This window comes from Triturus cristatus, chromosome 11 (genome assembly GCF_964204655.1).
Source record: "Triturus cristatus chromosome 11, aTriCri1.1, whole genome shotgun sequence".
Classification (NCBI taxonomy): Eukaryota; Metazoa; Chordata; class Amphibia; order Caudata; family Salamandridae; genus Triturus; species Triturus cristatus.
Genome location: NC_140594.1, coordinates 561,422,090 through 561,447,780, shown reverse-complemented (window position 1 = coordinate 561,447,780; position 25,691 = coordinate 561,422,090). Strand labels below are relative to the sequence as shown.

Sequence of the window (25,691 nt, the reverse complement as noted above, 5' to 3'; positions counted from 1 at the left end):
ACTCTCCAACTGTCCCACTTAGCCCAAGACATCTGGAGGTGGGCTATTCACCACAAAATCTATCTCCTAGCGGAACACCTACCAGGAGTGAACAACCAGATTGTGGACCTCCTCAGCAGGCAGAGGCCCCAAATACACAAATGGGAACTTCACCCTCAAGTTCTCCTCCCCTACTTCCAAGCTTGGGGAGTCCCTCAGATCTGTTTGCCACACACTAAAACGCAAAATGCCAAAGCTTCGCCTCCAGGTATCCACACCCGTTATCCAAGGGCAATGCACTATGGATGAACTGGTAAGGGATATTTGCCTATGCTTTTCCGCCTCTCCCACTCATTCCATCAGTGGTTCAGAAACTCAGACAAACATCTCTCACATTAATGCTCCTAGTAGCTCCTACATGGGCACGTCAACCTTGGTTCTCAAGCCTGTTGGAGCTCTCTCTGGTCCCACATCAAAAATTGCAATTAACCTCAAGTCTCCTCTCACAGAGCCATGGAGAAAACAAGCACCCAGATCCCAAACAACTGAACCTCTCGATCTGGCTCCTGAAGTCATAGTTTGGTTATCTGAATCTTCCACCAGACAGTATGAATATCATTAGAGAGGCTAGGAAACCTACCACAAGAGCCTGTTATGCAGCTAAATGGAAGTGTTTTGTTATTTATTGCAATAACAATCATATCAACCCTCTTGATGCTGCTATACAAAACATCATCCGTTATCAGTTGCACTTGCAGCAGTCAGCATTGGCTTATACCTCCATCAGACTGCATCTTGCTGCAATAGCTGCGTATCTTCAGAATAGAAAATATGAATCACTATTTAGAGTGCCTTTAATTAAAGCTTTTATGGAAGGAGTGAAACGAGGGAGTCATACCACCAAGACTCCCACCTGCCCCAGTGTGGAATCTTAACATAGCCCTCACATGATTAATGGGCCCGCCCTTTGAACCCATGCACAAATGTGAACCACAGTTCCTCTCTTGGAAAACAGCTTTCCTCATTGCGATCACTTCATTGAGGAGAGAGGGTGAACTACAAGCACTAACCATAGAAGGACCTTTTTTCCAACTACACAGATAAAGTTGTTCTTCGTACCTATCCCAAATTTTTACTTAAGGTAGTATCTGCATTTCACAAAACCAGTCTGTAGAATTACCTGTATTCTTCCCTCAACCTGATACTGTTGCAGAACAAGGTCTACACACCTTAGATGTCAGAAGAGCACTGTACTACATTGAAAGACCAAAATCATTTCGTAAGACTAAACAACTCTTTGTTGCTTTTGCACCACCTCACAAGGTTAATCTTATCTCTAAATCAGGTATTGCAAGGTGGATTGTTAAATGTATTCAAATTTGCTACTCAAATGCAAAGAGGACTGTAACTGTACCCCTTAGAGCACATTCCACTCGCAAGCTAGGGGCCACTATGGCTTTCTTAGGAAACATTCCCATAGCTGACATTTGCAAAGCTGCAACATGGTCTACACCGTACACATTCACAAAGCACTATTGTGTAGATGTGTTAGTAAGACAACAAGCTTATGTGGGCCAAGCAGTACTTAAAACACTGTTTCAGACAACTCCAACAGCTAAATATAGCCACTGTTTCTGGGGGATACTGCTGCATAGTTTATGCACAGCATGTGATCTACAGCTCACATGCCTCGAACAGAAAAAGCTACTTACTCAGTATGCATCTGTTGTTGGCATGTAGAGCTGTAGAGTCACATGCGCCCACCCACCTCCCCAGGTACCTGTAGATGCTGTAGTTCTCTTTTTACTATGTATACATACGCATGGATATCTCTATTTACTACTACTCCATTCTCACCCCCTGCGGGAAAACAATCTGCAGATGGAGTCGATGCCCATGCGCTCTATCACCGAAAGGAGGAGTCACTGATCTCGTGACTGGAAAGACTTCTTCGAAGAAAAACAAAGTGTAAACATCTGGACCCAACACTAGATGGGGATCTGTGCACAGTATGTAACTCTACAGCTCTACATGCCAAGAACAGATGCATACTTGGTAAGTAGCCTTTTCCTTTTGGTGGCAATCACCTCTGCTAGGAGGGTGAGCGAACTGCAGGCACTGTCATTGCAGCCTCCTTACCTGATAGTCTTTCCGGACAAAGTGGTACTCTGGACCAGGGCATCTTTTCTACCTAAGGTGCTAACACCCTTCCATCTGGGACAGTCTGTTACTCTGCCCACTTTCTATGCACTTCCGCATCCTTCTAAGGAAGAGGAACGTCTCCACCGTCGGGACCCAAAAAGAGCGTTATCGTTCTACCTGGATTGCACAAAAGAGTGAATGGATGACCAACTCTTGGGTTCATGGGAGCAAAGAAGGGGCGTACTGTCCAAAAGAGGACCATATCACGCTGGGTTATCTGTATCAAAATATGTTGCGCCTTAGCGAAAGAACAACCTCCTCAAGGCCTAGGGCTCATTCTTCTAGGGCAAAAGCAGCCCCCATGGCGCTCCAGCGTGGTGTCCCAATTGTGGATATCTGCCTAGCGGCCACGTGGGCATCTCTGCACACGTTCACCAGACACTATTGTTTGGATTCTTAGGGAACTCCTCTTTTGCTGCTCTCCGTTGCAGGATTTCTTGGTTTAAAGCTTTTCCGCAGTACCACCTCCGGGAGGATATTGCTTGGGTATCTGTTCAAAGGTAAGGAATCTGCAGCTAGATGGACAAGTTACTTACCTTTGGTAATGCCTTACCTGTTAGAGACATGTAGCCACAGATTCCTTACCAACCCACTCTTCTGCCCCACACTGCAGAATTGTTTTTAGCGTCAGGGTTGTTCCCTCCTCAGGGCCCTAATTGTCTTTCATTAATACACCATGGTCAGTCACTTCATGACTCTGCGCTTCTGGCTTGTAAAGTCGTTGGTGTGCTAGAGTGGCAGTTATATTGACGACGGGGACGTTGCAACCACAATGAACACAATACAGACGAAGTTATGCGGAGTCGACCACCGCCATCTACTGGCCAGCAGAGGTACTGCTATCAAAAATCCTCCAATTCCGCCTGACGCCTGGAAGTTCAAAGGTAAGGATTCTGCGGCTAGATCAGAGGCGTTACCGAAGGTAAGTAACTTCATTAAGAAGCATGCTATCTCTTTTTCACAATATAAACTACCATAAAGAAGAAAGACAGATGTATTTTGTGGGTGGGCATTTTAGAAATGTATAGTAATTGTAAGTTCCTTATAACATTTACAATACTTGGTGTAGTATGTATTTGGTGTGTTTATTTGCATTATGATAGTGATGATGTTAGCAGTAAAACACAGCTCTGTTATAGTGTATGTGATTGTATTTGTATGACACTTTGCAGCAGTTATTTGACTGCAGAATGTATGATAGTTAATGTCATATTTTAATGCATATGTATATTTTTTTGCTTCTTCCTTGTTAACAATACTCACATATTCTATGTTTATTATCTGATGTGACTTCATATACAGACTCTGTCGCAAGCCATAGTCAAAGTGGTTATCCCAACAGAAAGGTACATGTTTTTCTTTATTATTTCTGATAACAATATAGAAAATGCCCCTTCTGAATTGAAAAAAGTGAATTGTGGTCCTAAAGGAAGGTAATAGCTTCACTGAGCAATGGTTCCTTTATATGTCAGGATATGACCAGTTACATATTCCCTAATAATTTAGTTTTTTCCTTTGTTAGGCTTGTATTTCAGTGAGATTAATGTGTTTAATCTTTAGTCAAGTGTATGTTTATTTTTTAACTGACACATTGGAGCAGGGCAGCAAGTAGATTTTGTTCTTAATTAAACAACTTTTTTTCTTGCATGGATGTCCTAGTTATAGTGATTGTTTTTGTAGATACATTGCTAATGCTGTCTTATATTGTGTATCTTTTGCATGCAACTCCTTGTTTGCATTCTTGTGCAGTAAACCGTCTTGCTTTTTCTTCGAGTATGGACAAACAAACATATTATGATACAGAAAAAGAATAGCTACTAAATTTGGATCAGAATATATTTGCATCCTCCTTTTCTCATGGAGCACACAAAGAAATATATTGCGGTATACTCTTGCTCAGTCAAGCTAAAGCTTTTATCCCCCAAGGACAGAGCACATCACTCTTTGAATCATTAAAAATTCTACACATACCAAATTTTCTATGAGCTTTGACATTGGGCTTGGTGAGCAACAACAGCTGAAGCGTCCGCAGCAGCGAGGGACCAGGAAAACATCAAGGGATGGATTGAGAAAGTATACACTTTTTGACCAGACGTGGTACGATCATCTCCAGTAATTTGTGCTTTTAATATGATTGAAAGATGTTTTTCGTTTTATTTGTTGGCCTACTCAAGGCATTTGGTTAACTAATGCACTTGTCAACAGTTTGTACAACACTGTTTTTGATGTCAACAATATTTTTGACACACAAACGTGGCTATTTAAGTCTTGTAAACGAATTACCTTCAAAGCCTAGCAAAGTCAAATAATGTTGCTCTGTAATCTAATGTCCAAATACATAATAATGCTTAGTTGTAAAAGAAAACGTCAGTCGAATCAATTTTTAAATTCACTTTCTGAAAGCCACGTTAATTTCAGAAGTTTTGCTGTGGAAAACTGTTACTTGACTAATTTTTTGATACTCTTTCACAGCAAAATGATCTATCATCTCTTGCCAAATAATTGATTCTCCTGCTTTTCATGCTAGTGTCCGGAAATAAGATGAATTCATTACTTTTTTACTATTCTATGCTGGGAAAAAAACAAGACCTTGTTTCACTCATTTGACATACCTTGCTCAGCAGTTCATCTCATGCCATGTATAGGAATGCTGAAGCCTGCAAAGTAGGATTACTTATGGTCTGTAAAAATACATATTGAAAGGAAAACTTAAAACGTCCTCTTCAAATTAACCTAAACTCTGAACTTAGTTGCTTAGTGTTAATTATAATTTTAAGTTTTCTTGTCAGTGAGAATCTTGGAGCCTATCCTTATTTTTTTTAAATTAATGAAATTCCACCTCAAACTATTTATGCTGTGCATGAGCCCTGGCTGTAACCCTTCCTAACTTCCCCCACAACTTCATCTTTTAAAAATGTTCATTCTTGGCAGGGAAGGGTGATCCCTTGCTGTGCTTGTGTTTTATTCGTTTTCTATTTTGGGCAAGGTTGATGCCTCTCTTGTATTCATCTTTTTTGCCTCAGACTAATATCCAATTCAATCTCTGATCCTGAATACTGTTAAATGTGTCTCCAGTTCCACACTCATTTATTGCATTCACCATATGGCCCACACTTTGATTAGCTTGATTCATCAATTTGTATTCCTGTGACAATAGTAGGTTACAAAGGTTATATGTCTTTGTAATATTAAATGTTGCAGGTGATTTTTACTTGTTTTCCCATTACTTGATTTCCCTCTGTTCTTTAATTCCTTTCATAATGAGATGTATATTGCTTGGTAGCAGGTGAAGTCCTTGTTCACTAAATTTGATAACAAATGGCAATTTTGCTATTATTTTCACCATTCTCACTGACTGTAAATACTTTCAGTGGATTAACACATTGCTTGTGTTTGTCATTATTCGGTTAATGCTGCCGTCTAGATATTTATAAAATACTGTCACACAAAATATCAACTTGACTGAAAGTCAAGTAAATGTTAATGGAAGTGGATATATTGCCCTTCATTAGCTTTGGGCACTATACAGACACTATACATACCAGATACTGTTCTTGAAATATAGACATTTTATGGGCAGCATTGCTTGACCAATCTAATTTGTGATCCTGTGAAAGTTGTATATTTTCTTGGTTGAATAGTAACTTTAATAGGATATGCCTGTATTGCATTCATATGAAATTCCATTACCCTTTACTAACTGAGGCCTCCGTTCTTTAACATGGAATAAATAGCATTATACATGTTACCTTGGTTTTCAGGTGCTTTAGTGTTGGCATGTATAGTTAATTCATTTGTGTTTATCAGTACTCCTGTTGGCTGACTCCCCTTGAGCAGGGCTTTTGGTTCCAGATCATTTCATGCAAGCTCTGCCTTCGGCCAGATCAGTAACTTTGTTTTTTTTAAACTTTTAGAAGTTTCTGACAACCAGAAGCAAAATAGTATAATGGAGGAGTTTTTTGGTCTTACTTTCATCCTAGACCTCTAACGGTTAGTGGGGTTCTCTGTGATGCAGCTTTGTGTTGTAAGAAAGCCTTCTTTTCCCTGTCTTCTGCTGTGCTTTTTCATGACAAGGCATATCGACGATGTGGCATTATATTGAGGGATTATTTGACTTGCAAATACTTTTGTCATCTTTTTATATCAATACATTTAGTCTCCCTCCTTCTGCCTTACAAGGGTTGCTATCCACAGGTAACCTCAATAAACATATGATCCATTCCCCCTCCAGGTACTCCACGCTTACCTTAGTAATTCTCTTCCCACATTACCCTTCTGTAAACCATCATTTTCGTTCCATTTTTTTCAAGACCTATTCGCACAACTGATTAACATAATTTGCATACCACCTAGTTGCCCAGTGGGTTTTGTGGTGCGGGTCTTTAACTGCCTAACTAAACAAGCATTGGCAAAGCCAGAAGGTCTTGCTTGCATTCTGTGCTTGCTGCTGTAAAAAAACGAATATGATGGCTGTCTGTATTCAGTATCTCTGTGAGAGAAGCTTAATGGGTGATGATTGTGTACTTTTGAGATGTAAAATAGTGGTCCATGTATTGCAATGTTAGCTTTCCACAGGAGGTGGAATGATGCACCAAATAGCCAACTGCATGAGGTTAGAGAGGAATACTCCTCTGGGTGGAGCTAAAACCCACACTATATATTTTTCAAAGCAGTGGAAATGTTAGATCCTGCAGACAGCTTCACTGTCGAGCCAGTCCTAAAAACATTTTTTTTATTTTTAAGTACTTCAGGTTTTGTCTATACCTTAAAAGTTAGGAGTATTTCACATCAAGAGGAACAAAGTAGGACAATCAGACTCTCCGTGACTACAAATGAAAAGGAGTGTGTGGTTTCTCCTTCCAGTTGCGGATGTTCCTGGAAAAACTCAATTGATCAAAAAGATGTGTATGGGTCTCCCTTTTTAAAAGGTGGTATAGCTATTGGAGAATTATTCGAGAATTATTCCTATTGCATGCAGAAAAGGCATTTTCTAATGAAGCATTCTAACCGCAGAGTCTTCACCTTTTGAATATTTCCCAGGCTGAATCTGCAAACTTTTATCAGCAGTACCTCTGTACGCTAGTTGGTGCTTCTTTGTGGCTTCGCACTGATGCCGTTCCTCTCCAGCAATTGCGTGTATTGTCCATATAAATGCTACTCCTGCGCATTGACGTTGTTCATTTATTTCTGTGCCACCAGATGCAGATCTGGAGCTACCTCTCGTCTCCTGGAAACAGGTTACCTAAAAATATTTTTGTGTGCAAGGCAAATGGCACCTCCCAAAGCGACAGGCTTTAAGCGCTGTTAGATGGTTCAAGCAAATGTCTGACAGATCCTGATCAGGTTTTCCTGTGGTGCTTGGCGTTTAGCCACAACTCGAAGGCCTTCAATAAATGTGCATCTGTGAACCCGAAGGACATTCGAGACTGCGAGGTGAAACTCTCGCCAAGCGCAGGAAGTCTTTGAGGTGAGATCTGTCCAAAATTGAAGGGTTGTTCCCGGTTCTGTCTCCAATCCAGAAGTCCTTCCCAAGATCGGTCGTCGTCTCATTCAAAATCTTTCTGTAAGTCGAAGAAACAAACATTAAAAATCCATTCGGCCCCTCCCTGCCACTCGCATTCTCCTGAGAACACATGAGGGTGTTGCAATGCCACTCTATTTAGCTCCTGAAGTCTGTTGACCTGAGTGCACAGCCCGCAGCATATCCAGCAGTCTGCTGCACCGAGGCTGACCAAAGAGTTCTACGAGGCCATGCTCTGACTCATCTGATCCTTATCGGCTCACTCTGGTACGCTTATGAGCCCCAAGGAGCAGAGAGACTCCATCTGGGATACTGCCAGCAGGCTCACCTTCAGCACCTGTTGGACGTTCGGAATCCACCACTAGACCTTACTAATCCAACACTGGGCCTCCTCAGACTCTAGAGCCAGGCTCCGCCAGTCAACGTGGACACTGGAGGACAAGGTGCCCATTGTGCTCTGTGACTCAGAGTTGGCGCCGCTACGACCCCGACCAAGGCCACCGTTCACAATTCATTGTGGGCTGGACACTCCGATTCCACTGGATGAGCCATTGCCACCAGTGTCTCCATTTGCCACCACGCCTGGTTGTTGTCAATCAATTATTCAGGCGATGTCCAATCGTCGCTAAAAGACATGGCCTTTGACTGGGCTTGGCTTTTTGGGGACAAGCAGATTCTGCTCTGGACCAGTTCATGGAGAGCATGGCCACAGCATGCTGCCTGGCCTTAGGCACCCCTTCTTGCTGGCTGCATCTGCCCTACTGTTCCTTTCGTGGCTTCGTCAGAGGTACCCCATACCGTCAGGCAATTTATTCCCAGCTAAGTGCTCAGCAGTTTTGCAGCTGCAATGTCCACCACCTGTGCAGACAGGGTCAGCGAGCCACTCAGCCTACTCAATCACCCCCATCCCCTCTCTCTCCTGCAGCCCCACCTGCCAAACCGCTTTAGTGTGCCCCTAGTGGAGTACTGCCACCATGTTGGGGGCAGGATCAGATGATTTTTGCCAAAGCATAACATTGGACAGGTGGGTCCTGCAGATAGTTTGTAAGGGTTTCACCTGGCCATTCACTGCCATACCATTGACATCCCCAGAGTGACTGACGGAGGGCCATCTGTCCATCTTACAGATGAAAGTTTAAGCTCTTTTGGCCAAATTGGCTATTGAGATGATTCCTGCGCTAGAAATAGGTTGTGGTTGATATTGCCACTGCTTCCTAGTGACAAAGGACGGAGGCTTTTGCCCTATTTTACACCTGCACCCTCTCCAAAATGCTTATTTTGGCCAAGGTCTTGGCTGCCAGTGTCCCTGGAAACTGGAAGTGGTGTTAAACCTTCAGTTCATGATCGGGGATTTTTTAAGTTTGCTGTGCTCCCCTTTGGTCTCACCAGCGCACCTTGGGTGTTCACGAAAGTGACAGGGAAGGTAGCAGTGCACTTGCGGAGGTCAATAGTTCAGTCTTCCCCTACATTGTCGACTGGCTACTGAAGGTGAACTTGCCCCAGGCAGTGCTCAACCACCTCCAGATCACTGCAAACCTCCCATCATCTTTGGGGTTCATTAGGAACGTGCCAAAGTCACACTGGACTACTCAGATGCTCCCTTTCATCAGATCAAATCCAGAAACAGTTCGGTTTCGTGCCTTTCCCCTGGAAAGGAGAGTTCAGGACATTCTGGCTATGATCTTCCAGCCTTTGTCCTGGATTTCAATGAGTATGACCCTGAGGTGACTGTGACTGATGACCCCCCTACATCCTGGTGGGCCAGTATGCCAGGTGGCATATGCAGGCTCGGCAGTGGGATCCAAAGTCTCAGGTTGACTTCTCTGACTACGTACAGACCTTGAAGGGGACTCTGAAAGAGCTGCAGTAGTGGCTAATGGACCGTAATTAGGTCAGCGTCAAACCCCTCTCCCTACTCTACCTAGAGCTGACAATGATGACTGATGCGGTCCTTCTGGGTTGGAGGTGGCCATCTGGGAGACGTGGAGAGCATAGGTCCTGGTCTCTCGTGGTGGCCCGGCACCATGGAACCCACCTTGGGTTGAAGGCCATCCACTTGTGTTGAAAACCTTCCTTTTGTCCATCAAAGGGAGGCTGGTGCAGTTGCTTACAGACACCACCACCTCCATGTGGTATTGCAACAAGCAGGGCGGTTTTGGGTCTGGACCTTGTACTAATAGCCACTATGCCTCTGGAACTGGGTGGACCATCAAGGGATCTTCCTTCTGGTGAACCACCTGGCAGGATCTTTGAATGGCAGAGCTGACAAGCTTAACTGTCGATGCCTAGTGGAGCACGAGTGGCAGTTACATTCTGAGGTGGTGGAAGGTCTCTTCCGCTGATGGGGAGAACATTGGCTCAATCTATTTGCAACCGTTGACCACTACAGGCAATGTCTTTGCTTCTGCTTGCTGGAATTTTCGAGACTTCTCTAGTTAGTAGACACGTTCCGCCTGAAGTGGAACTCTGGACTCCAGTATGCCTTCCCACCTGAGTTCTGAAGATCAGGACCGACCAGACCCAAATCATCCTAGTGGCCCCGGATTGGACATGAAAAGTATGGTATCGAAAACTCCTGGGCTTGAGCATCTGTCCTCTGATCAGCTGGTCCTCCTGGAGGACCTGCTTTCACAGCAACTTGACGGGGGTCTGAACCTGACACTCTGCAATCTCCACCTTGATGCACGGCGATTGAGCGGCGACAGCTGACCACCTTCAACCTTCCTCAGTAAGTGGTTGATGTTGTCTTGGCAACTAGCCATTCCTTCACAAAAACTGTCTGTCATTGAGACACATTTGTGGTTTGGTGTAGCTAAGGTATTTGACATTGTCTTGTCTTATCTGGCAAAGCTTTGCTTTGGAAACTGGTGATACCTTTCTGCCTTTTTGCAGTTGCTGAACCAGCTCATATTGTTTACATCACTGGTTGTGATTCGTTTTTTTGAAGGTCTGTGCTTGTTTACTTCCTCTCCCTTCATCATGAGGCAGTGGGACTTTATCTTGGACCTCACATATTTGATGTGAAATCCCATTGACCCATGTTACAGCTGTCCTGTGTGGCTTCTAACCCTTAAGACTGTGATTGTCGTTGCCATGACATTGGTGTGGCTAATAAGCAAGCTCTAGGTTCTGTGTCAATTTGCTGTATTTCACCTTCTACCCAGACAAGCTGGTTCTGTGGATGTACGCATTATTCTTGCCTAAAGTTAAAAACTGTTCTACATCTGCTAAATCCTCACCCGCTGGCATTCTGTTCTCCGTCTAACCCCTTTAAGGAGGAACAGAGACTCCATTGCTTGGACCCACAAAAAAGCAGTAATCTTTTACACTGATCATAACAGAGAGCACCTGGTGGACGATCAGCTCTTTGAGGTTCTGTGTATCAAAAAAATGGAAGGCTGTTCAGAAAAGGACCATCACCCGCTGGATCGTACTCTTAATCAAGGTATGCTACTCGTTGGCAAAAAGCAGCCTCCAGAAATACTTCGAGCTCGTTGCACCAAGGCCAAAGCTGGCACCACTGGGGTTAGTGTGCGGTGTTCCTGTCCTTGACATCCTCCATGCTGGTACGTGGGCGCCACTCCATACATTCGCAAAGCACTTCTGTCTAGACATCGAGGTTCGCCAAGATGAGCACTTTGCCTGCTCCGTTCTACAGGACTTTTTGGTTTGAGACAATCCACAGAGCTACCAACTAATAGGTACTGCTCTGGTATCTATTCAGAAGGGTAGAATCTGTGGTTCGAGTTCTCCCTGTATAAGAGCAAGTTGCACACCTTCGATAACGCTCTTTTTTGAGACTTAACCTAACCGCAGATTTCTCATTGACCCTCCCCGTTCTGTTAGTTGGGTTATACCCATTAATAAGATCCCAAGTATACGAATCTGCACACTTGTTCAACCCAATTTGCTTTAGGGGCTCTGCGTCTGGGGGCACAGACAGTCTTGAAAGCAACTGATGTCTGTTCAGGGGAGTGGGGTAGGGGAGAAATCGACATGACACTCAGGAAATGTGACATCAATTTATAAAAATAGACTGTATTTTTAGAAGTCTTTAGACAGTAGAACAAAAATAAGTCTCAGGAGTGTTCTAGAGATATAAATTTTACAAGTAATTAATCAGAGCAATTTCACATAACTTCGATCAATCCATGGCAAAATCAAAGGATTGGACACACAGTTTTTCAAAGAAAACTTAGATACGTTTCACTGCGGTTGTTTAGGGGTGCTTGGGGCGACTAACTCCGGCAGGGGGCTAGTCAGAGATGCCAGCAAGGTCCTCTAGTACTGTTGCCTTCACAGAAAAAAGCAGGTCTCCAGCAGTTCCAGGCACTTTATCAGCATTACAATGGATTCCTATGGAGTGGTCATGATGAAAGGGATGAAGGATCCTGAAGATGCTGTGGATGTAATGTGGTCTGTGGGGATCTTCCTGCATTGATTTGTATCTCTGCAAAGATGGTAAAGGGGTCCAAGTTGCACGGTCGTTGTCCCACAAAGTCCTCTCCTGTCTGGCAAAGTCCAATCTCCACTAGACTACTTGTCGCCTTCTGTCACGGTCACATGCCAATCCTTCCTTGGTCAATAAATTGCCTTTTCATGGTCCCAGCAATTCTCTAACAGCACTCCTGGGCTCAGCGAACTCTGGTGCATTTCTTTGCATCAGGTCTTGGTCTTTAATGCTGCACAGTGGCGATGGTAGCGACTTGAAGACTTTAGACTTGTCTCAGAAGGCCATTTCGGTTGATATATCTCTGTGCTGCAAACATGAGGCCAATCAGATGGCCCTTGGGGTTCTTTTGGCTTGACTGGCCTTTGGAGACAGCTTCTCCTCGAGCAGAACATGGCAGGCACAGTCCCTCTTTTTGCTATCCACAAAGTGCAGCAGGTGCAGCCCATTTCAGTGCAGCCTTTTATTGGGTCCCTCGGGTAGTTCATTCTAGGTCCTCCCAAGTCGATTGATATCTGAGGTCTGTGTGCCAGGGGGTTCCCTTTATGCTCAGTGTGTTCAGGGCAGGATGCAGTAGGTATCCAATAGGCTATCAGGTTTCCTCCAACCTATTAACCACCTCCTGTGGAGTATGGCATCTGGTTATCCCAGGATGCACCATTCTTCACACTTCCAAGATAGCGAGACCCTCTACTTTACTGTCAGAACATGCAAAGTATATGTCCTGCCTGTTTCATATGTTGCACCCTGCCTTTAGGACTCGGTAGGCATGCCAGAGGGGTGACAAACACATGTCCAGGGAACGTGGTGGCTTTGCCATTGCTTTAAATGGCAGTCAGGCTAGCAGTGCACAACAGCTCTACCAGTCTGCAGTGGCTGACTGAGGCACATGTTTTGCTTAGGGGACCTCCAGAGTGGCAGAATCAGTGCTGCAAGCCTAGGGTACCCCTCTAATTTGCATCCCCTGTGTGCCAGGGTATCAGTTACTAGGGACTTACAGGTAAGTTAACCATTTCCAATTGGTATAGCCAGTTCGACATACACTTCAGGGTCAGTGCACTGCCACTGAGGTCTGGTTAGCAGGCCTCAGTACTCTTTCAGAATCAAAAAAACAGCAGCATCAGTTGAAAAACTTTGGAGTGAACATACAAAAAGAGGCAGTTCCTTACACGCCTATACGTGCCCCACACTTCTTTTCCAGAGCAGAATACTGCCAGTGTGGAGCTATCTATCGGCGCGCAGAGCTACTTCTGAAAAAGTTTCTGGATCCAATCTGACGCCTTGGGAATATTCAAAAGATCATGCATCTGAGCTTAGATAGTCTCCACCAGAAAGAGCATTACTGGAGATAATGGACTTGTTCTTTGTAGTGTGAATATTTCCGGATTTGCTGGTTTTGCATTATTCTGCCATCTAGTGGTTGAATCCAGAATAGTCTGTTTGAGGAAATGTGATGTATTATATGGTGTGGTTGTGCGACCTCACTGTGCAGTACACTTACCAACCCCTTTAGGACCAGTAGATTTTTTTTGCCAAGCCTTTAGCTCAACCGTGGATAGCAGTGAGCAGCAAGGTTTACACAAAGGAATAAGTGTAAAGCATTTAAACAGCACCAAAATAAATGAAGAAGAAATCGGCAAGAAACCAAAGAAATCTGATGGTAATTTCCAAAAATAGCTATATTTTTATTTATTTTTAGACACCACAATAAACTAGATCCACGGAAGGGTTCTGGACATATACAATTTGCAAGGTGTATTGAAGCAAAGCATTACACTCCACCCTGAACATTCATTCGCAAATTCAACAAAGTTGATACTTAGAAACTTTTTCACCTAAAATTTAGGCTAGTTATATTGTGGTCATTTAGAGTCACTGTAGGCAACTATCTCAAGTAGAGAGCCAGGCTTGGGGGAGGGGACCAACAAGGTCCTTAGAATCAATTACTTTTATGGGTGAAGCAGTTTCCAGACACTGTTTATCCCCTTTGCAATGGATTCTTATGGAAGTGGTCCTGATGTAAGAAATGAAGGGGTCAATGATGCACAAGTTTGTTGTAGATACAATGCGGTTGATTGGGGGGGTCTTCTGCTCGTACTCCTTGGTCCATGAAGGGGATGAGGAGGTCCTAGTCACAGGGTTGATGTCCCTCAAAGTCCTTTCTGTGCTGATAAAGTCCAGTCGCCACTGGGCTATCAATCACCTGGTATCGTGGTCACAGCACAAATCCTTCCCTGGTCAATAACTCTTCTTCTTGTTGACCATGCACTCCGACAACTCTCCTGAACTCTGCAAACTCAGGTGCAACTTTAAGCATCGTGTCCTGGTCTCTGGTGGTGCACTGTGGCGAATGGCAGCGATCTGAAGATTTTGGCCTTCCAATGTGCCACAGCAGGCTTCTCAGCTGTTGTCTCTGTGCTGTGAACAGGAGGCAGCCAACTGACCCTTCGAGTTTTTGTTTTGTGTGGGCTCCATAGACAAGTTCTTCAGGAGCAGGACACAGCAGTCACTGTCCCTCTACTTTGATAGCCACCAGGCTCAGTAGGTGCAGTCCTCACTGGCACAGCCCCTCTTTGCCAGTTCCAAAGTGCAGCAGGGCAGTCCTTCTTCCAGTCCAGCTGAGTTCTGAGTGCCGGGAGTGCCCTATTTAAGCTCCAAAATTGCCCTCATGGTAGATGTGGTTGGTAAATGTGGTTGGTAGATAATGGGCTAACAGGTCCCCTCTCCTGATAACCACTTCTTGGGAAGTGTGGCATCTGGCTATCCCAAGATGCACCATTTTGTCCACTTCCAACATGGCTGGACCCCTCTGCATCCGGAGCTCCCTAGCCCAGCTCAGAAGTGTGGCTACCAAAGAGGCTACACAATGACAGCAGGTTAACCCTCTCCTTTCCGGGTGCCGGCTGGTGTGCCTAAGCATTCCCTATTTGCTGTTCAAAGGCGGCATCAGTTTTGAAGCTCACCTTCTGGGCCAACATCCTTGTGGCTTCCTATAGGAGGGAGGTAATGCCTCTCCAGTGCCGGCCCCTATTGTCTTCTTTCTTGGGAGTCAATGGCATGTCTCCCTGGGAGGGCGGAAAGCTGTCTCTAGCTCAAGCTCCTCGTGTAACTGTTAAGGGCACAGGATATTGAAGGCAAGAAAGTGACAACATTGGACGGTTTGCACACCAATACTTGTTACATTAATTTCGACTTGAAAATCAGGTCAGGCTTAATGTAACGAGTGGTTTGATACCTTGTCGTATCAACTTTGATCACACTTTTTCAGGAGTTGGCACAGCTCAGTGGTCCGATTTTTAACCCTGTACTCGCCATGGGGTGGCCAAGTCTCTCTACAGTTTAAACTACAGTTTCACATTTTTGCTGCCGGACCATGTCAACTTCTGTGTACATCATTTATTGTATCATAACTACCTTCGTTAATATTGTAAAGCACTCTGTCAACAAAAGGGTCTTGTTCGCGCTATATAACAGGGGAAAATACATCAAAAAAACCTCAACTTTCTGCCTGTGAAATATGCTGCAGCCTGCCATGGGGTGATTTACGCATATTGTAGAGAGAGGTTTGGCTTTACCATTGGTTTAAATGGCAAAGCTAGGTTAGCAGTTTGAAACTGCTCTTCCAGTCTGCCGTGGCGGACTGGGAGACTCGTTTTACCTGTGTCTAACCAAGGGTGATACTTCCAGTGCTTTAGTCCCAGGGGTGATTTAAATGCCCTGGGTACCATACACTAGGGACTTGCCGATAAGTTAGTCTATGTCAATTGGCTATAGCTAATTTAACATGCACGTTTTGTTGTCAGGGCACTGGCACTAAGGTCTGGTTAGCAGGCCTCAGTGCTCTTTTAGAGTCGAAAAACCAACAGCTTTAGTCCAAAAACTTTGAGATGACCATACAAAAAGAGGCATTTCCTTACAGTGTCTCTTACAGTTTTTTTAGTTTTTTTTGGATGGCAGCTGTGGTCGACCATTTGGTGTTATGTTCCTCCGTTGCAGACGTGAGACATGCGCCCGAAAACCTCCAACGCATAGTATCCATCCTGAGATTCTTTATTCTGCTGTTGGGTCTGGATGTGGAGGAAAGAGCTCCCTAACGAGTAGACTAAGCCAGAGTTGGAGAAAAGAACACCAGTTTTTCTTCACTACTGAAGATGAAGCACCGATGGAGACCAAGGAAAATCAGTTTTCTGCCGAAAATCTTGGTTTTCAGTCCATATGACCTGCAAGGTCATCACCTGCGTGAACAGATTAATGTAGCTGGGACATAAAGCACACACAATTCAATTTCTGCCCTGACTGGTATCACACGTTTATGCAGAAGGACAGCTTCAGGTCTGTAACATGGGCCTACTCAAGGACCATGTAAAGGAGGGCTGAGACGCGCTGAATTTTAATCCAAAGACATTCCAGACTAGAGAGATGCAGAGGCGGACACTCTATACAATGGCACATGTGCAGAAACACACACTGTGGAAGGAAACAGAAGTGTACAATAACGGTTTGTGTAGATGCAATGCTCCAACGCCGAAGGAATCAATGTCACAGGGAAGAAAACATCCAAAATATCAGTGGTGAAGGATACTGAGTAACTGCAATACAGAAGATAACACCTCAAGGGCGGCTAGGGAGAGAGCTGAGAGGGTCTGACTCAAAGCTACCCATATGGAGTCTAAGCACCTCAAGTCGACACTGACTCCATAATAGCCAGCAGTGAAGTGCAGACGAAAGCATAAAGAGCCCCTCTAATCCAGAACCAGAGATTCTCCGGTGGCCAAACCTTCAACTCTGAAATGCGATCAAGAGTGTTGGAGGGAGAGGAATCTAACAAAGCTGAAACTTCGGCGCTGAAAACAAAAACTTCGATGTGCGACTTGGAACAGATGAAGAGGCCGAAATGAAGGCATTGATCAGGAGGAAGAAGAGTTTGAGGACTCCATGAAGGGCTATAGGATTCTTCTCCAGTCCACTAAGGAAAAATTGCTTGCAGTCTAAGAGCTCGAGCTCCCTGCAACACCAGAACCCACAGAAAAGCAGGAAGCGGAAATCTTCAAATATGAAGATGACCGAAAGTGCTGGCATTACGCTTGCTCAAGGTTATTTCATCGTTAGTCCACCCAGATCAATCCGGCTTCATGCCAGAGAGAAGTACGGCGCTCAATATCCGTCGCATCCACAGTGTGCTCGCACGCCGGGAGTGTATTGAGAAAGACGCAGTGGTTCTATCCTTGGATGCCTCTATGGCGTTCGATTCCATCGAATGGCCATATTTATTCGAGGTACTGAGACGCATGGGCTTTGGTCCGAAATTCATGGGCTGGGTGAAGCTGTTCTAAACAGATATTTGTGGGCAAGTCTGAGTAAATAACTACACGTCTTGAGTCTTCTCACTGAAAAGAGGCACCAGACAGGGGTGTCCTCTATACCCCCTGATCTTCTCCCTAATTTTAGAGCTGCTCGCCTCCTGGGTCAGACGAGATGTCCTGGTGAGAGGGTTGAAGTGGGCGGAAGGGCATGATGACCGAATATCGCTCTATGCTGATGACATCTTGCTGTATCTCGCCTCCCCCTATAGATCCCTACATGGGGTATTAAACATATTCACAAACTTCAGAAAATATTCCGGGTATGCTATAAATTGGAGCAAGTCGATACTGTTCGTTCTCAGGGGTCAGGTTCCCAGACTCCCCCCGGGATGCAAAGTAGAGGTGACCACGGAGGGTTTTCGATATCTGGGGGTGTTTATATCCCCAGACTCCCAAATTTTTTACGACCAAAATCTAGCTGCTCCTCTTGCCCGATTACGTGCAGATGTTAAACAGTGGCGGTCTCTACCCCTGTCTCTAGTGAGTCGGGCGCCTCTTTTCAAGATGCTGGCCCTTCCACGATTCCTCTATATTCTTCAAAACTGTCCACTCAAAGGTCCCGGATGCATACTTTTCAGGGGTGGAGAGTGGAGTCCAGACGCTGCTGTGGTACGGGGGAGCCCCTTGCATAGCGCTAAACAAATTAACCAAGGGGAGGTACGACGAAGGCATTGCCCTCCCAGACATTAGACTCTACTACTCGGCTTCACAACTGGTGGTGGTGAATCATTGGATTTACCGCTCCCGATTGACCCAGCTTACATGTTGGATAAATACCAAATGGGACGCGCGGGCTACTTGGGGGCACTGTATTCTAGGGCTCGGAAAGGACAATACCTCGGCCCCACAGCCCACACAGTCACCATATGTCACCTGACAAACTCACGTCTTGGCTGGTCGAGTGTCCTCACCAAAGCCACGCCTCTGTGGTTTACTCAAAAGCTGGGACTTTCATGTCACCAACCTGGGTTCGACAAATGGGATACTATCATGATCTCTACTATACGAGACCTAGTGCAGAGGGGTGCAATCCTTAAATTCGAAGACTTAAGGAAAAAATATGACATGGTCCAAGGTGACGTATTTAGATACCTGCAAATCCGACACGCCATCACCACTGCTCTTCCGGATATGGTGGATTTGCTGGACTTGTCCCCCCTGGAGGACAGACTACTCGACGGGCCGTTGCTCACCAAACCCATATCATTAACATATAAAAAGTTATGTAATAATCTACCTGATATGTTCTGTAAACTTCAGGAGAAGTGGCAGGTGGACCTTGGGCCCATTGATGATGAAGACTGCCAGGCGGCACTGATGTCCCCCCGGGAGGCCGCCATTACCCTCCGTTACCGGCTTATTCAACTTAAAATCCTACATAGATCCTATCGGACCGGACCAACCCTAGCGAGAATTGGCTCAATAATGAGTTTGCTCTGTCTTCGGGGCTGCCAACAAGATGCAACCTTTTATCATACGATCTGGGAATGCCCAGGGGTACAACCGTTATGGGAGCGGGCCACGGGTCATATTTGTGAAGCCCTGGGAAAGGAACTCACCCTTACTCCAAGATTGAGGCTCCTTAACATGTGGGAACAGATGGACCTCACGGAGGTAGAACAACAAATGGCAACACTGGGATATACTATAGTTAAACGGGAAATTGCACGGCGGTGGGGGGTAGCAGACAGACCTTCACTTAGACTATGGGTTAGAGAATATGATAATTGTATGAATGCCAAAAAAGAAGTGTTCTAAGCACGAGGGTGCCCTAAGAAATGGTACAGAAAGTGGGGCAAGTGGAACGCCTACCAGGGCGAGATCTGCGTTTCCCCATCAGTAGAAATGGAATTGCAATGCACCGGAGAGCGACACATAACTTTGCTGTGATTGTAATTGATGTTTTCTCCCTAGGATTGCTAATTCGATGTGTAAATAACCGAACTGTCAGCTGGATTATGTATGTAACTACGATTAAAGTGAAAACCAATAAAAATATTTAAAAAATATATATATATGAAGATGACCTAGAGGAATGCCCACTCAACAAGGAATATTCAAGGTGAAGTCTCAGAGAAAGGACGGCAGGGCCTGGACTCCAAATCAATCCGTCAATAGACTTTATTTGGTTTAAAATTGCAAACCATAAAAGTCCGTTACAATAACATCAAGTAGTATGCAACAATAAATAACATAGCAAGACATTAAGAATCATCAACCACGGAATTCCTTAGTCTAATAGCACAATTTAAAAAGCAAGCAACAAAGTAACAAGTAAAAGGATCACTTAACTAGGAACAATAAGGCGGGCCTAGCCTGAGGGAATTTTCGTCCCACTAAAAGTGGCTTCACAAAGCGAGATCTAAAGTGCTTGTGAATTGGACAGAAGAAAGTGAAGTGAATTGTGTCTTGGGTAGATATGGCATCACAAATACATGGAGAGCTGTCCACACCGCAGACCTTCCTTAGGGATATTATGTAAAATATTAACCATGTTTAACGAAAATCGAGTTAACAACGCAAGATTAGTGTTAGGTATGTCAAACAGAAGAGAAGGTTGGACTGTACAAGACAATATCACCTGACTGAGACCATAGTAAGAGCAAGAGGTTCCCTCTCTTTGTATAGTTGTTTGCGAAAGGCTGTTTTAATCCAGGTGAGGTCAGCCTTCTTGATGCTTTCACGGTAGCTAAATCGGAAAGGCCACCCTAATTTGAACAGGCAATCCCAAACGTAGGTGATCCAGGGTATGCCGGAAAGGCCACCCTAATTTGAACAGGCAATCACACACGTAGCTGATTCAGGGTATGCAGGAGACACCATCCAGACCTAATCAGTCCATGAATCTGTTAAGTTCTATTACCAGCTTGATCCAAACAGTCAACCATAGTAAAAGAGGCCTCAGTTGATTTGTGCCAGCCAAAAATGCCTGCCCCAATTGTTTGTGGACAATGAAGTGGGTAAACTGCTGGGAAGTGCGAGTAGCCTTCTGAGGATCATGTTCTCAGCTGTTTTCAAAGAGGCGATGTTAGCATAACCCCAAATTTCACAATCCTAACGTGGTATAGGTATACACTTGGCCTTGTAAATCTCTAATATGGCTTCCACTGATATGTATCCCAGTATAGCTGCAAAGTCAAAAATAGCAGCAGTACTTCTGGCAAAAACATGTTTTCTTTTCCTAATAAAATAAGACCAACTGAGGGGAGAATCAAACAAGATGGATGCCGATGTGTGAAAAGGTTTTGACTGGCAAATGTGTGGCCCTTGCATATCTGAACTCTGCTCTTGGTGTTTCTGGTGCCTATCATCATAGTGTGCGATTTGTTTTAATTAATGCTAAGATCAAGTGAGTCCATGTAGTTGCTAAAAAGGTCCAATAAAATATGTAGACCGTGCGCAGTTCTCGAGATTAAAACAAAATATCATCTTGTACAAAAGAGCAGGGAGGACCATTCAGCAAAGGAAGGTCACAACCCCCAGAGTTAAGAATCTGCTACAGTTTATTAATATAAAGAATACATAACAAAGGAGCTAAAACACAACCTTGTCTGATCCCTCTGTTTAGTGTAAAATGCTCGGTGCATTCTCCATTTCGGATCAATCTTGACAGATGCACTCAAATTGGAGTGCAAATCACGTAGAACTAAAACAATGTTTTTATCGATCCCCATATCTTGCATGATACACCACAGCTTGTCTCTGTTGACCCTATCAAAAGCAGAACTGAAATCCATAAAAAACAGATGTACAGCCCTGGATTTTTGCCACCGTTTATTTATTGATAACAAGGTATAGGTTAAGGCATTGAACTAAAACCATATTGAACATCTTATAATGCTCCATGTGCTATGGCCCAAGTTGTTAATCTAGATGCGAGCACTTTATCAATGACTTTGATCTCAGAGTCTATCAAAGAAATTGGGTGACAGTGTTGAGGGTCATCCCGAAAACTTTTTTTTTTTACACAGGGTTTGAAGACCGACTTAGACCAAGTACTGGGGAGATTGTGCTTAAAAACTAAGTTAAAATAAATAGTGGCAATAGGGGCCCATAAATATTGGTTTTAAATATGTCGATGGGTATTCCATTGGGGCCTGGGCTTTGTGATTGGGCAAGGTTAAAATAGCATCTCCAACTTCGTCCAGTCATAGGAGAGAGAAAGGTAATGCATGAAAGTCTGTGTCAAAGGGGACTCTATATTTTCTGCGACAGAACAGGGTCTGTCATAAATGACCTTAAAATATTTGACCCACATGTCGGTTGTAATATGCTGCGACAAAGCTACCCTGTTAAGTGGAAAACAAAGGATGGTTCTCAATCTCCCAGAAATTGGCATTGGATCCTGATGCACAGGCGTAACCAAGATTGTGCCAAGCCTCTTGTTTCAGCGCATGTTTTCTACTCTGTACAATAACTTTATACTGGGTTCTAAGGGACGCATCTTTGCATCTATCCCTAGGCTTTCCCTTAAGAGCTACCAGGAGCGCACTGTGAGCCCTAGTATAAGAGCAGTCAAACAGTTAACAATATTAGACTGGCTCTGGTAGGATGAAGTAAGGAGTACTGCAAGATTACTGCGTATGGTCTCATATGCACAAAGAAAAGTCACCTTGGTGCGTTGAGGGTCAAGACATAACCTGAGAGAATCAAAACTGTGACTAAGCAAGTTACAATAAAAAGGTACAGGGTCAGTACCACACTATCTGAGTCTACGCCCTGGTCATGTGTGGCTAACCGCCCATGAGTGACAGGGTGGCAACCAGGTGATCGTGGCCGCTTCTCATGTCCCATAAGGCATCATAATGTGTCGGCAGTTGCAGCACGGTGATGGAAACAAAATTAAAATCTTTTATGGTAGAAGCACCTCTCCCCGTACAGTTAGTTTTAAGAACACTGCCCCCAAACTTTGCTGCATCCTCACACATAGCAGATACATGAAAACCACTCACAAGACTATTAAATAAATCTCCCTGTGCAGTATGTACAAAGTGAGTGTGTGAAAAAAAAGGTAGAAACCCATCATCGAGTCGACCACCATCACAGCAATGTAGATTAAAATCACCTATTAAAACAACAGGGGTAAAGACATCGGCAGATTGAGTGCAACTATCGAGCAAAGATCTAATTGTGTTAACATGTCAGACAGTAATAAAAGTGCTATTGGCATTGTAAAAATTAATCACATGCAACCTGCACGAGCTAGAAAAGGACCACCACAGGCCTAACAAATTGGGGCAGTCGAGATCTGCATGATCTTGTTTACACTTATGAGCAAGAGACTAAAGTTGTGAAACCATCTTTGGCTCTCCCAGACTGAGAGCGCCGGGCAGATGCAAAAAAGAAACGCCTGTAGCCATCAAGAAAGAGGCTGCGACTTGTGTCCCAGGACTCTTGTTGATAGATAATGTAATAGCTCATTTGGAAAGCCAATCAGGAAAAATTATCCCGGAGACCCGCAATATTCCACGAAAGGATGGCCAGCTTACAAGGAGGATTATTAAAATGAATATTAGGCTCAGAAAATGGATGTTCCTGCAGCTCCGGGGATGTGATCAAAAATGTATGTCAATCAGTAAGAGCCCAAGTTACTCAGGGGGTCAAAAGGATTTGAAAAAGGTATGCTTAATAAACCACTTTGGCGTTGGACAGGGTGAATAGAAAGAGGCAATGTCTTGAAAAAGGCCAGCTGTACAAAGGGCACTAGTGTGAGCTGGGGTATGAGCAGAGATGTTTATAAAAGTATTCCAACGATACTGGAGTGATGTTTGTTTTGGGATTATGCTGCAGTGACAGACCTGAAAATGTTTCTCGCCCTAAGTGCGCTATTGAAGTTCATGACTATGCAGTCCCTGGGCAGAGCTTTCAAGCACCTGCCCAGCCATGCAACACGTGTGACCCTATTGATGTGGTTAAACAGGTGCAGGCTGGAGCCCAGCTGACCATGAAGCTAGTGAACTACTTAATTCCTAAGTTGGTAGCAATCTTTGGTGGAGCTGGCCTTCAGTTGAGGGATATTGGTCTGAACAAACAAACAGAGCAGCTGCCGAAGGAAGATCCAAACACACTTGGTCTCTGTTGATCGGGTGCACCTTATTGCCAGAGTTCATACTCTCACCGGACACGGTGCCCTCCTGAGCCGAATTGTGAAGAAACGTCAAAGTTGCATACAAGGGCCATCGAACGGTCTCTCACTGGGAGATGCAGGAGCAGTAAGACTGACTAACATTTGATCCCACACACTCTGCTGGCACGACTGATTGATTGCAGGGAGGCTTAGGTGCCAGTATAATGCACTGGGTAGGGGTACATCGCTCAGCAGAGTGTTGAGACAATAGATGGTAAATTATTGGCAGGAGAGGTAACTGCTGAGAGGTCACCAAGAAGTTTTTCAAGGATAGTCTGTTACAGCATTCCTTGAATGATTTGGTGATTAGCTTTTCAATAGTATTTAAAATACTGCCTAATTGAGAGTTACATGAAGGGTAAGACACACTGTCAACACTCATATTAGATAGTAAGGTCTTGCCCAGAGTCAAGGTATTTGCTCTGTCCTTTCTTCTAGATGGAACACATGGGTTGAGCGAGGCAAGGTCACATTGCTGGCGAACAGTCACTTTTGTGGTGATAGGCCTGGGGCAGGGAGGAGAGGAGGTAGACAATACAGTATTATGTTTTGATAAGCTGGTGACATTTTTAGTGTGAGGGTCTATCAATGCTAAAGGAGTGACAGAGGTCTTGGTAACAGGGCTAGTGGCTAGGCCAAGTTCTTCCTCCACTGTAGTAATCTACTCATCAATAGACCCCACGGCCGAGTTCAAATACGTTGATATATTCGTACCATTAAGAGCTCTTATGAGAGGATTGTGAAGGCGAGATAGCACACTGGGACATTTCCTAGATAAAAGGTAAGTAAAACAGTTTTCATAAAACCACAGTTTCTTCTGTTGCCATACAAATAGCCTCAACACTTAAACGTTTTTCAGATAAACCGTCAATGCAGTCCTATGGAGAAAGATAAGGTTATCAGTTTGCAGATAATTAAACAGTCTTGAAGGTTGAGTTTCGGGGGTTAGAACCAGGGTTCCCCCAGGGTCAAGGATGCACTCAAGCAGCACCCTCAGCAGCACCAGGGCGGCCGGGTGCAGAGTGTTGAGGCCCAATGTTAGCCTATGGGCATAGGGGGCCTTTGGTTGATGGCTGCCCTCAAGCGCAAGCCACTGGGTTGAGGGAGCAAAGCTCCTAGGGTTAAGCTCAGGGCAAAGGGGGATCAGAGTTAGCACACAAGGTGCACCCACAGCAGCAGAGGGGCGGCCGGGTGCAGAGTGCTGATATGGCTTCGGGTGCCCTGTTTTCCATTTTTGGATCTTGGCTGCAGGATCGGTTCAGGAAGTCTTCTGGAAGGAACTAACAGCTGGGTGGATAAGTTGGAGGGCTCGGGTACGTAGGTGCACCTCAGGTCCTCTTCTCCAGGGTGCAGGGTGGGTGGATTCAGGGGTGCCTTTTGAGGTTGGATTTCATCTTACCGGGCCACTTGCTGTTTACGGGGGGATCCCCGTGCAGAGGCTGCAGGTGACGTCGGGAAGTCCTGGAGGGGTCAGCCCACAGTGGACTCGGACTCCGGAACGCTGGGGGCCTCGCTTGGACTGGTGGGGCACTCTGACTCTGACCGTAGACCACGGGTGCAGTGGTGGTTCCAGGTGTCGGGTTTCTTTGTCTTCAGCAGGCTCGGAGTCTTCCTTAAGAGATTCTTTTGAACAGAGCTGCTATTCACAGGAGATTTGGACTTTGTTGAAGGTAGTCTGTCATCCCAGGGGTTCTGGAGGTCGCTGGCTGCAGGACAAGGCGACTATTGGTGCAGGATCTCTGGAAACTGCAGACAGGACGGTAGGACTGGGGCCAATTCAGTCCTTCTCTGCAGTCTCCTCTTCCGTGCGTCTTCTTTCGTACTTCGAAGGTTACAGGAATCAGCTTACTGGATTCAATGCTGCCCCCCCTAGAGACTATATCTAGAGACTATGTTTAGGGGTCTTGAGGTATTAGCCAATGGGCTACTGACCGTAGAGTGTCTACACCCTTCGTGGGCTCACCCCACGCGGGGGAATGGGCACGATCATTTATCCTGATTGAAGAGTGGCTGCCATCTGCAAGATGGTAAGCACTGAAGAGTGAGATT

General features: G+C 44.9%; 1 protein-coding gene across 1 annotated transcript in view; it reads left to right on the top strand.

Moving 5' to 3' along the window:
* U2SURP (U2 snRNP associated SURP domain containing) overlaps positions 1-25,691 on the top strand; it is a 776,636-nt gene that overhangs the window by 261,355 nt on the left and 489,590 nt on the right. Inside the window, exon 12 of the mRNA XM_085633584.1 lies at positions 3,484-3,527. Coding sequence (XP_085489710.1) covers positions 3,484-3,527 — 44 coding nt within the window. The remainder of the gene's footprint in view (positions 1-3,483; positions 3,528-25,691) is intronic.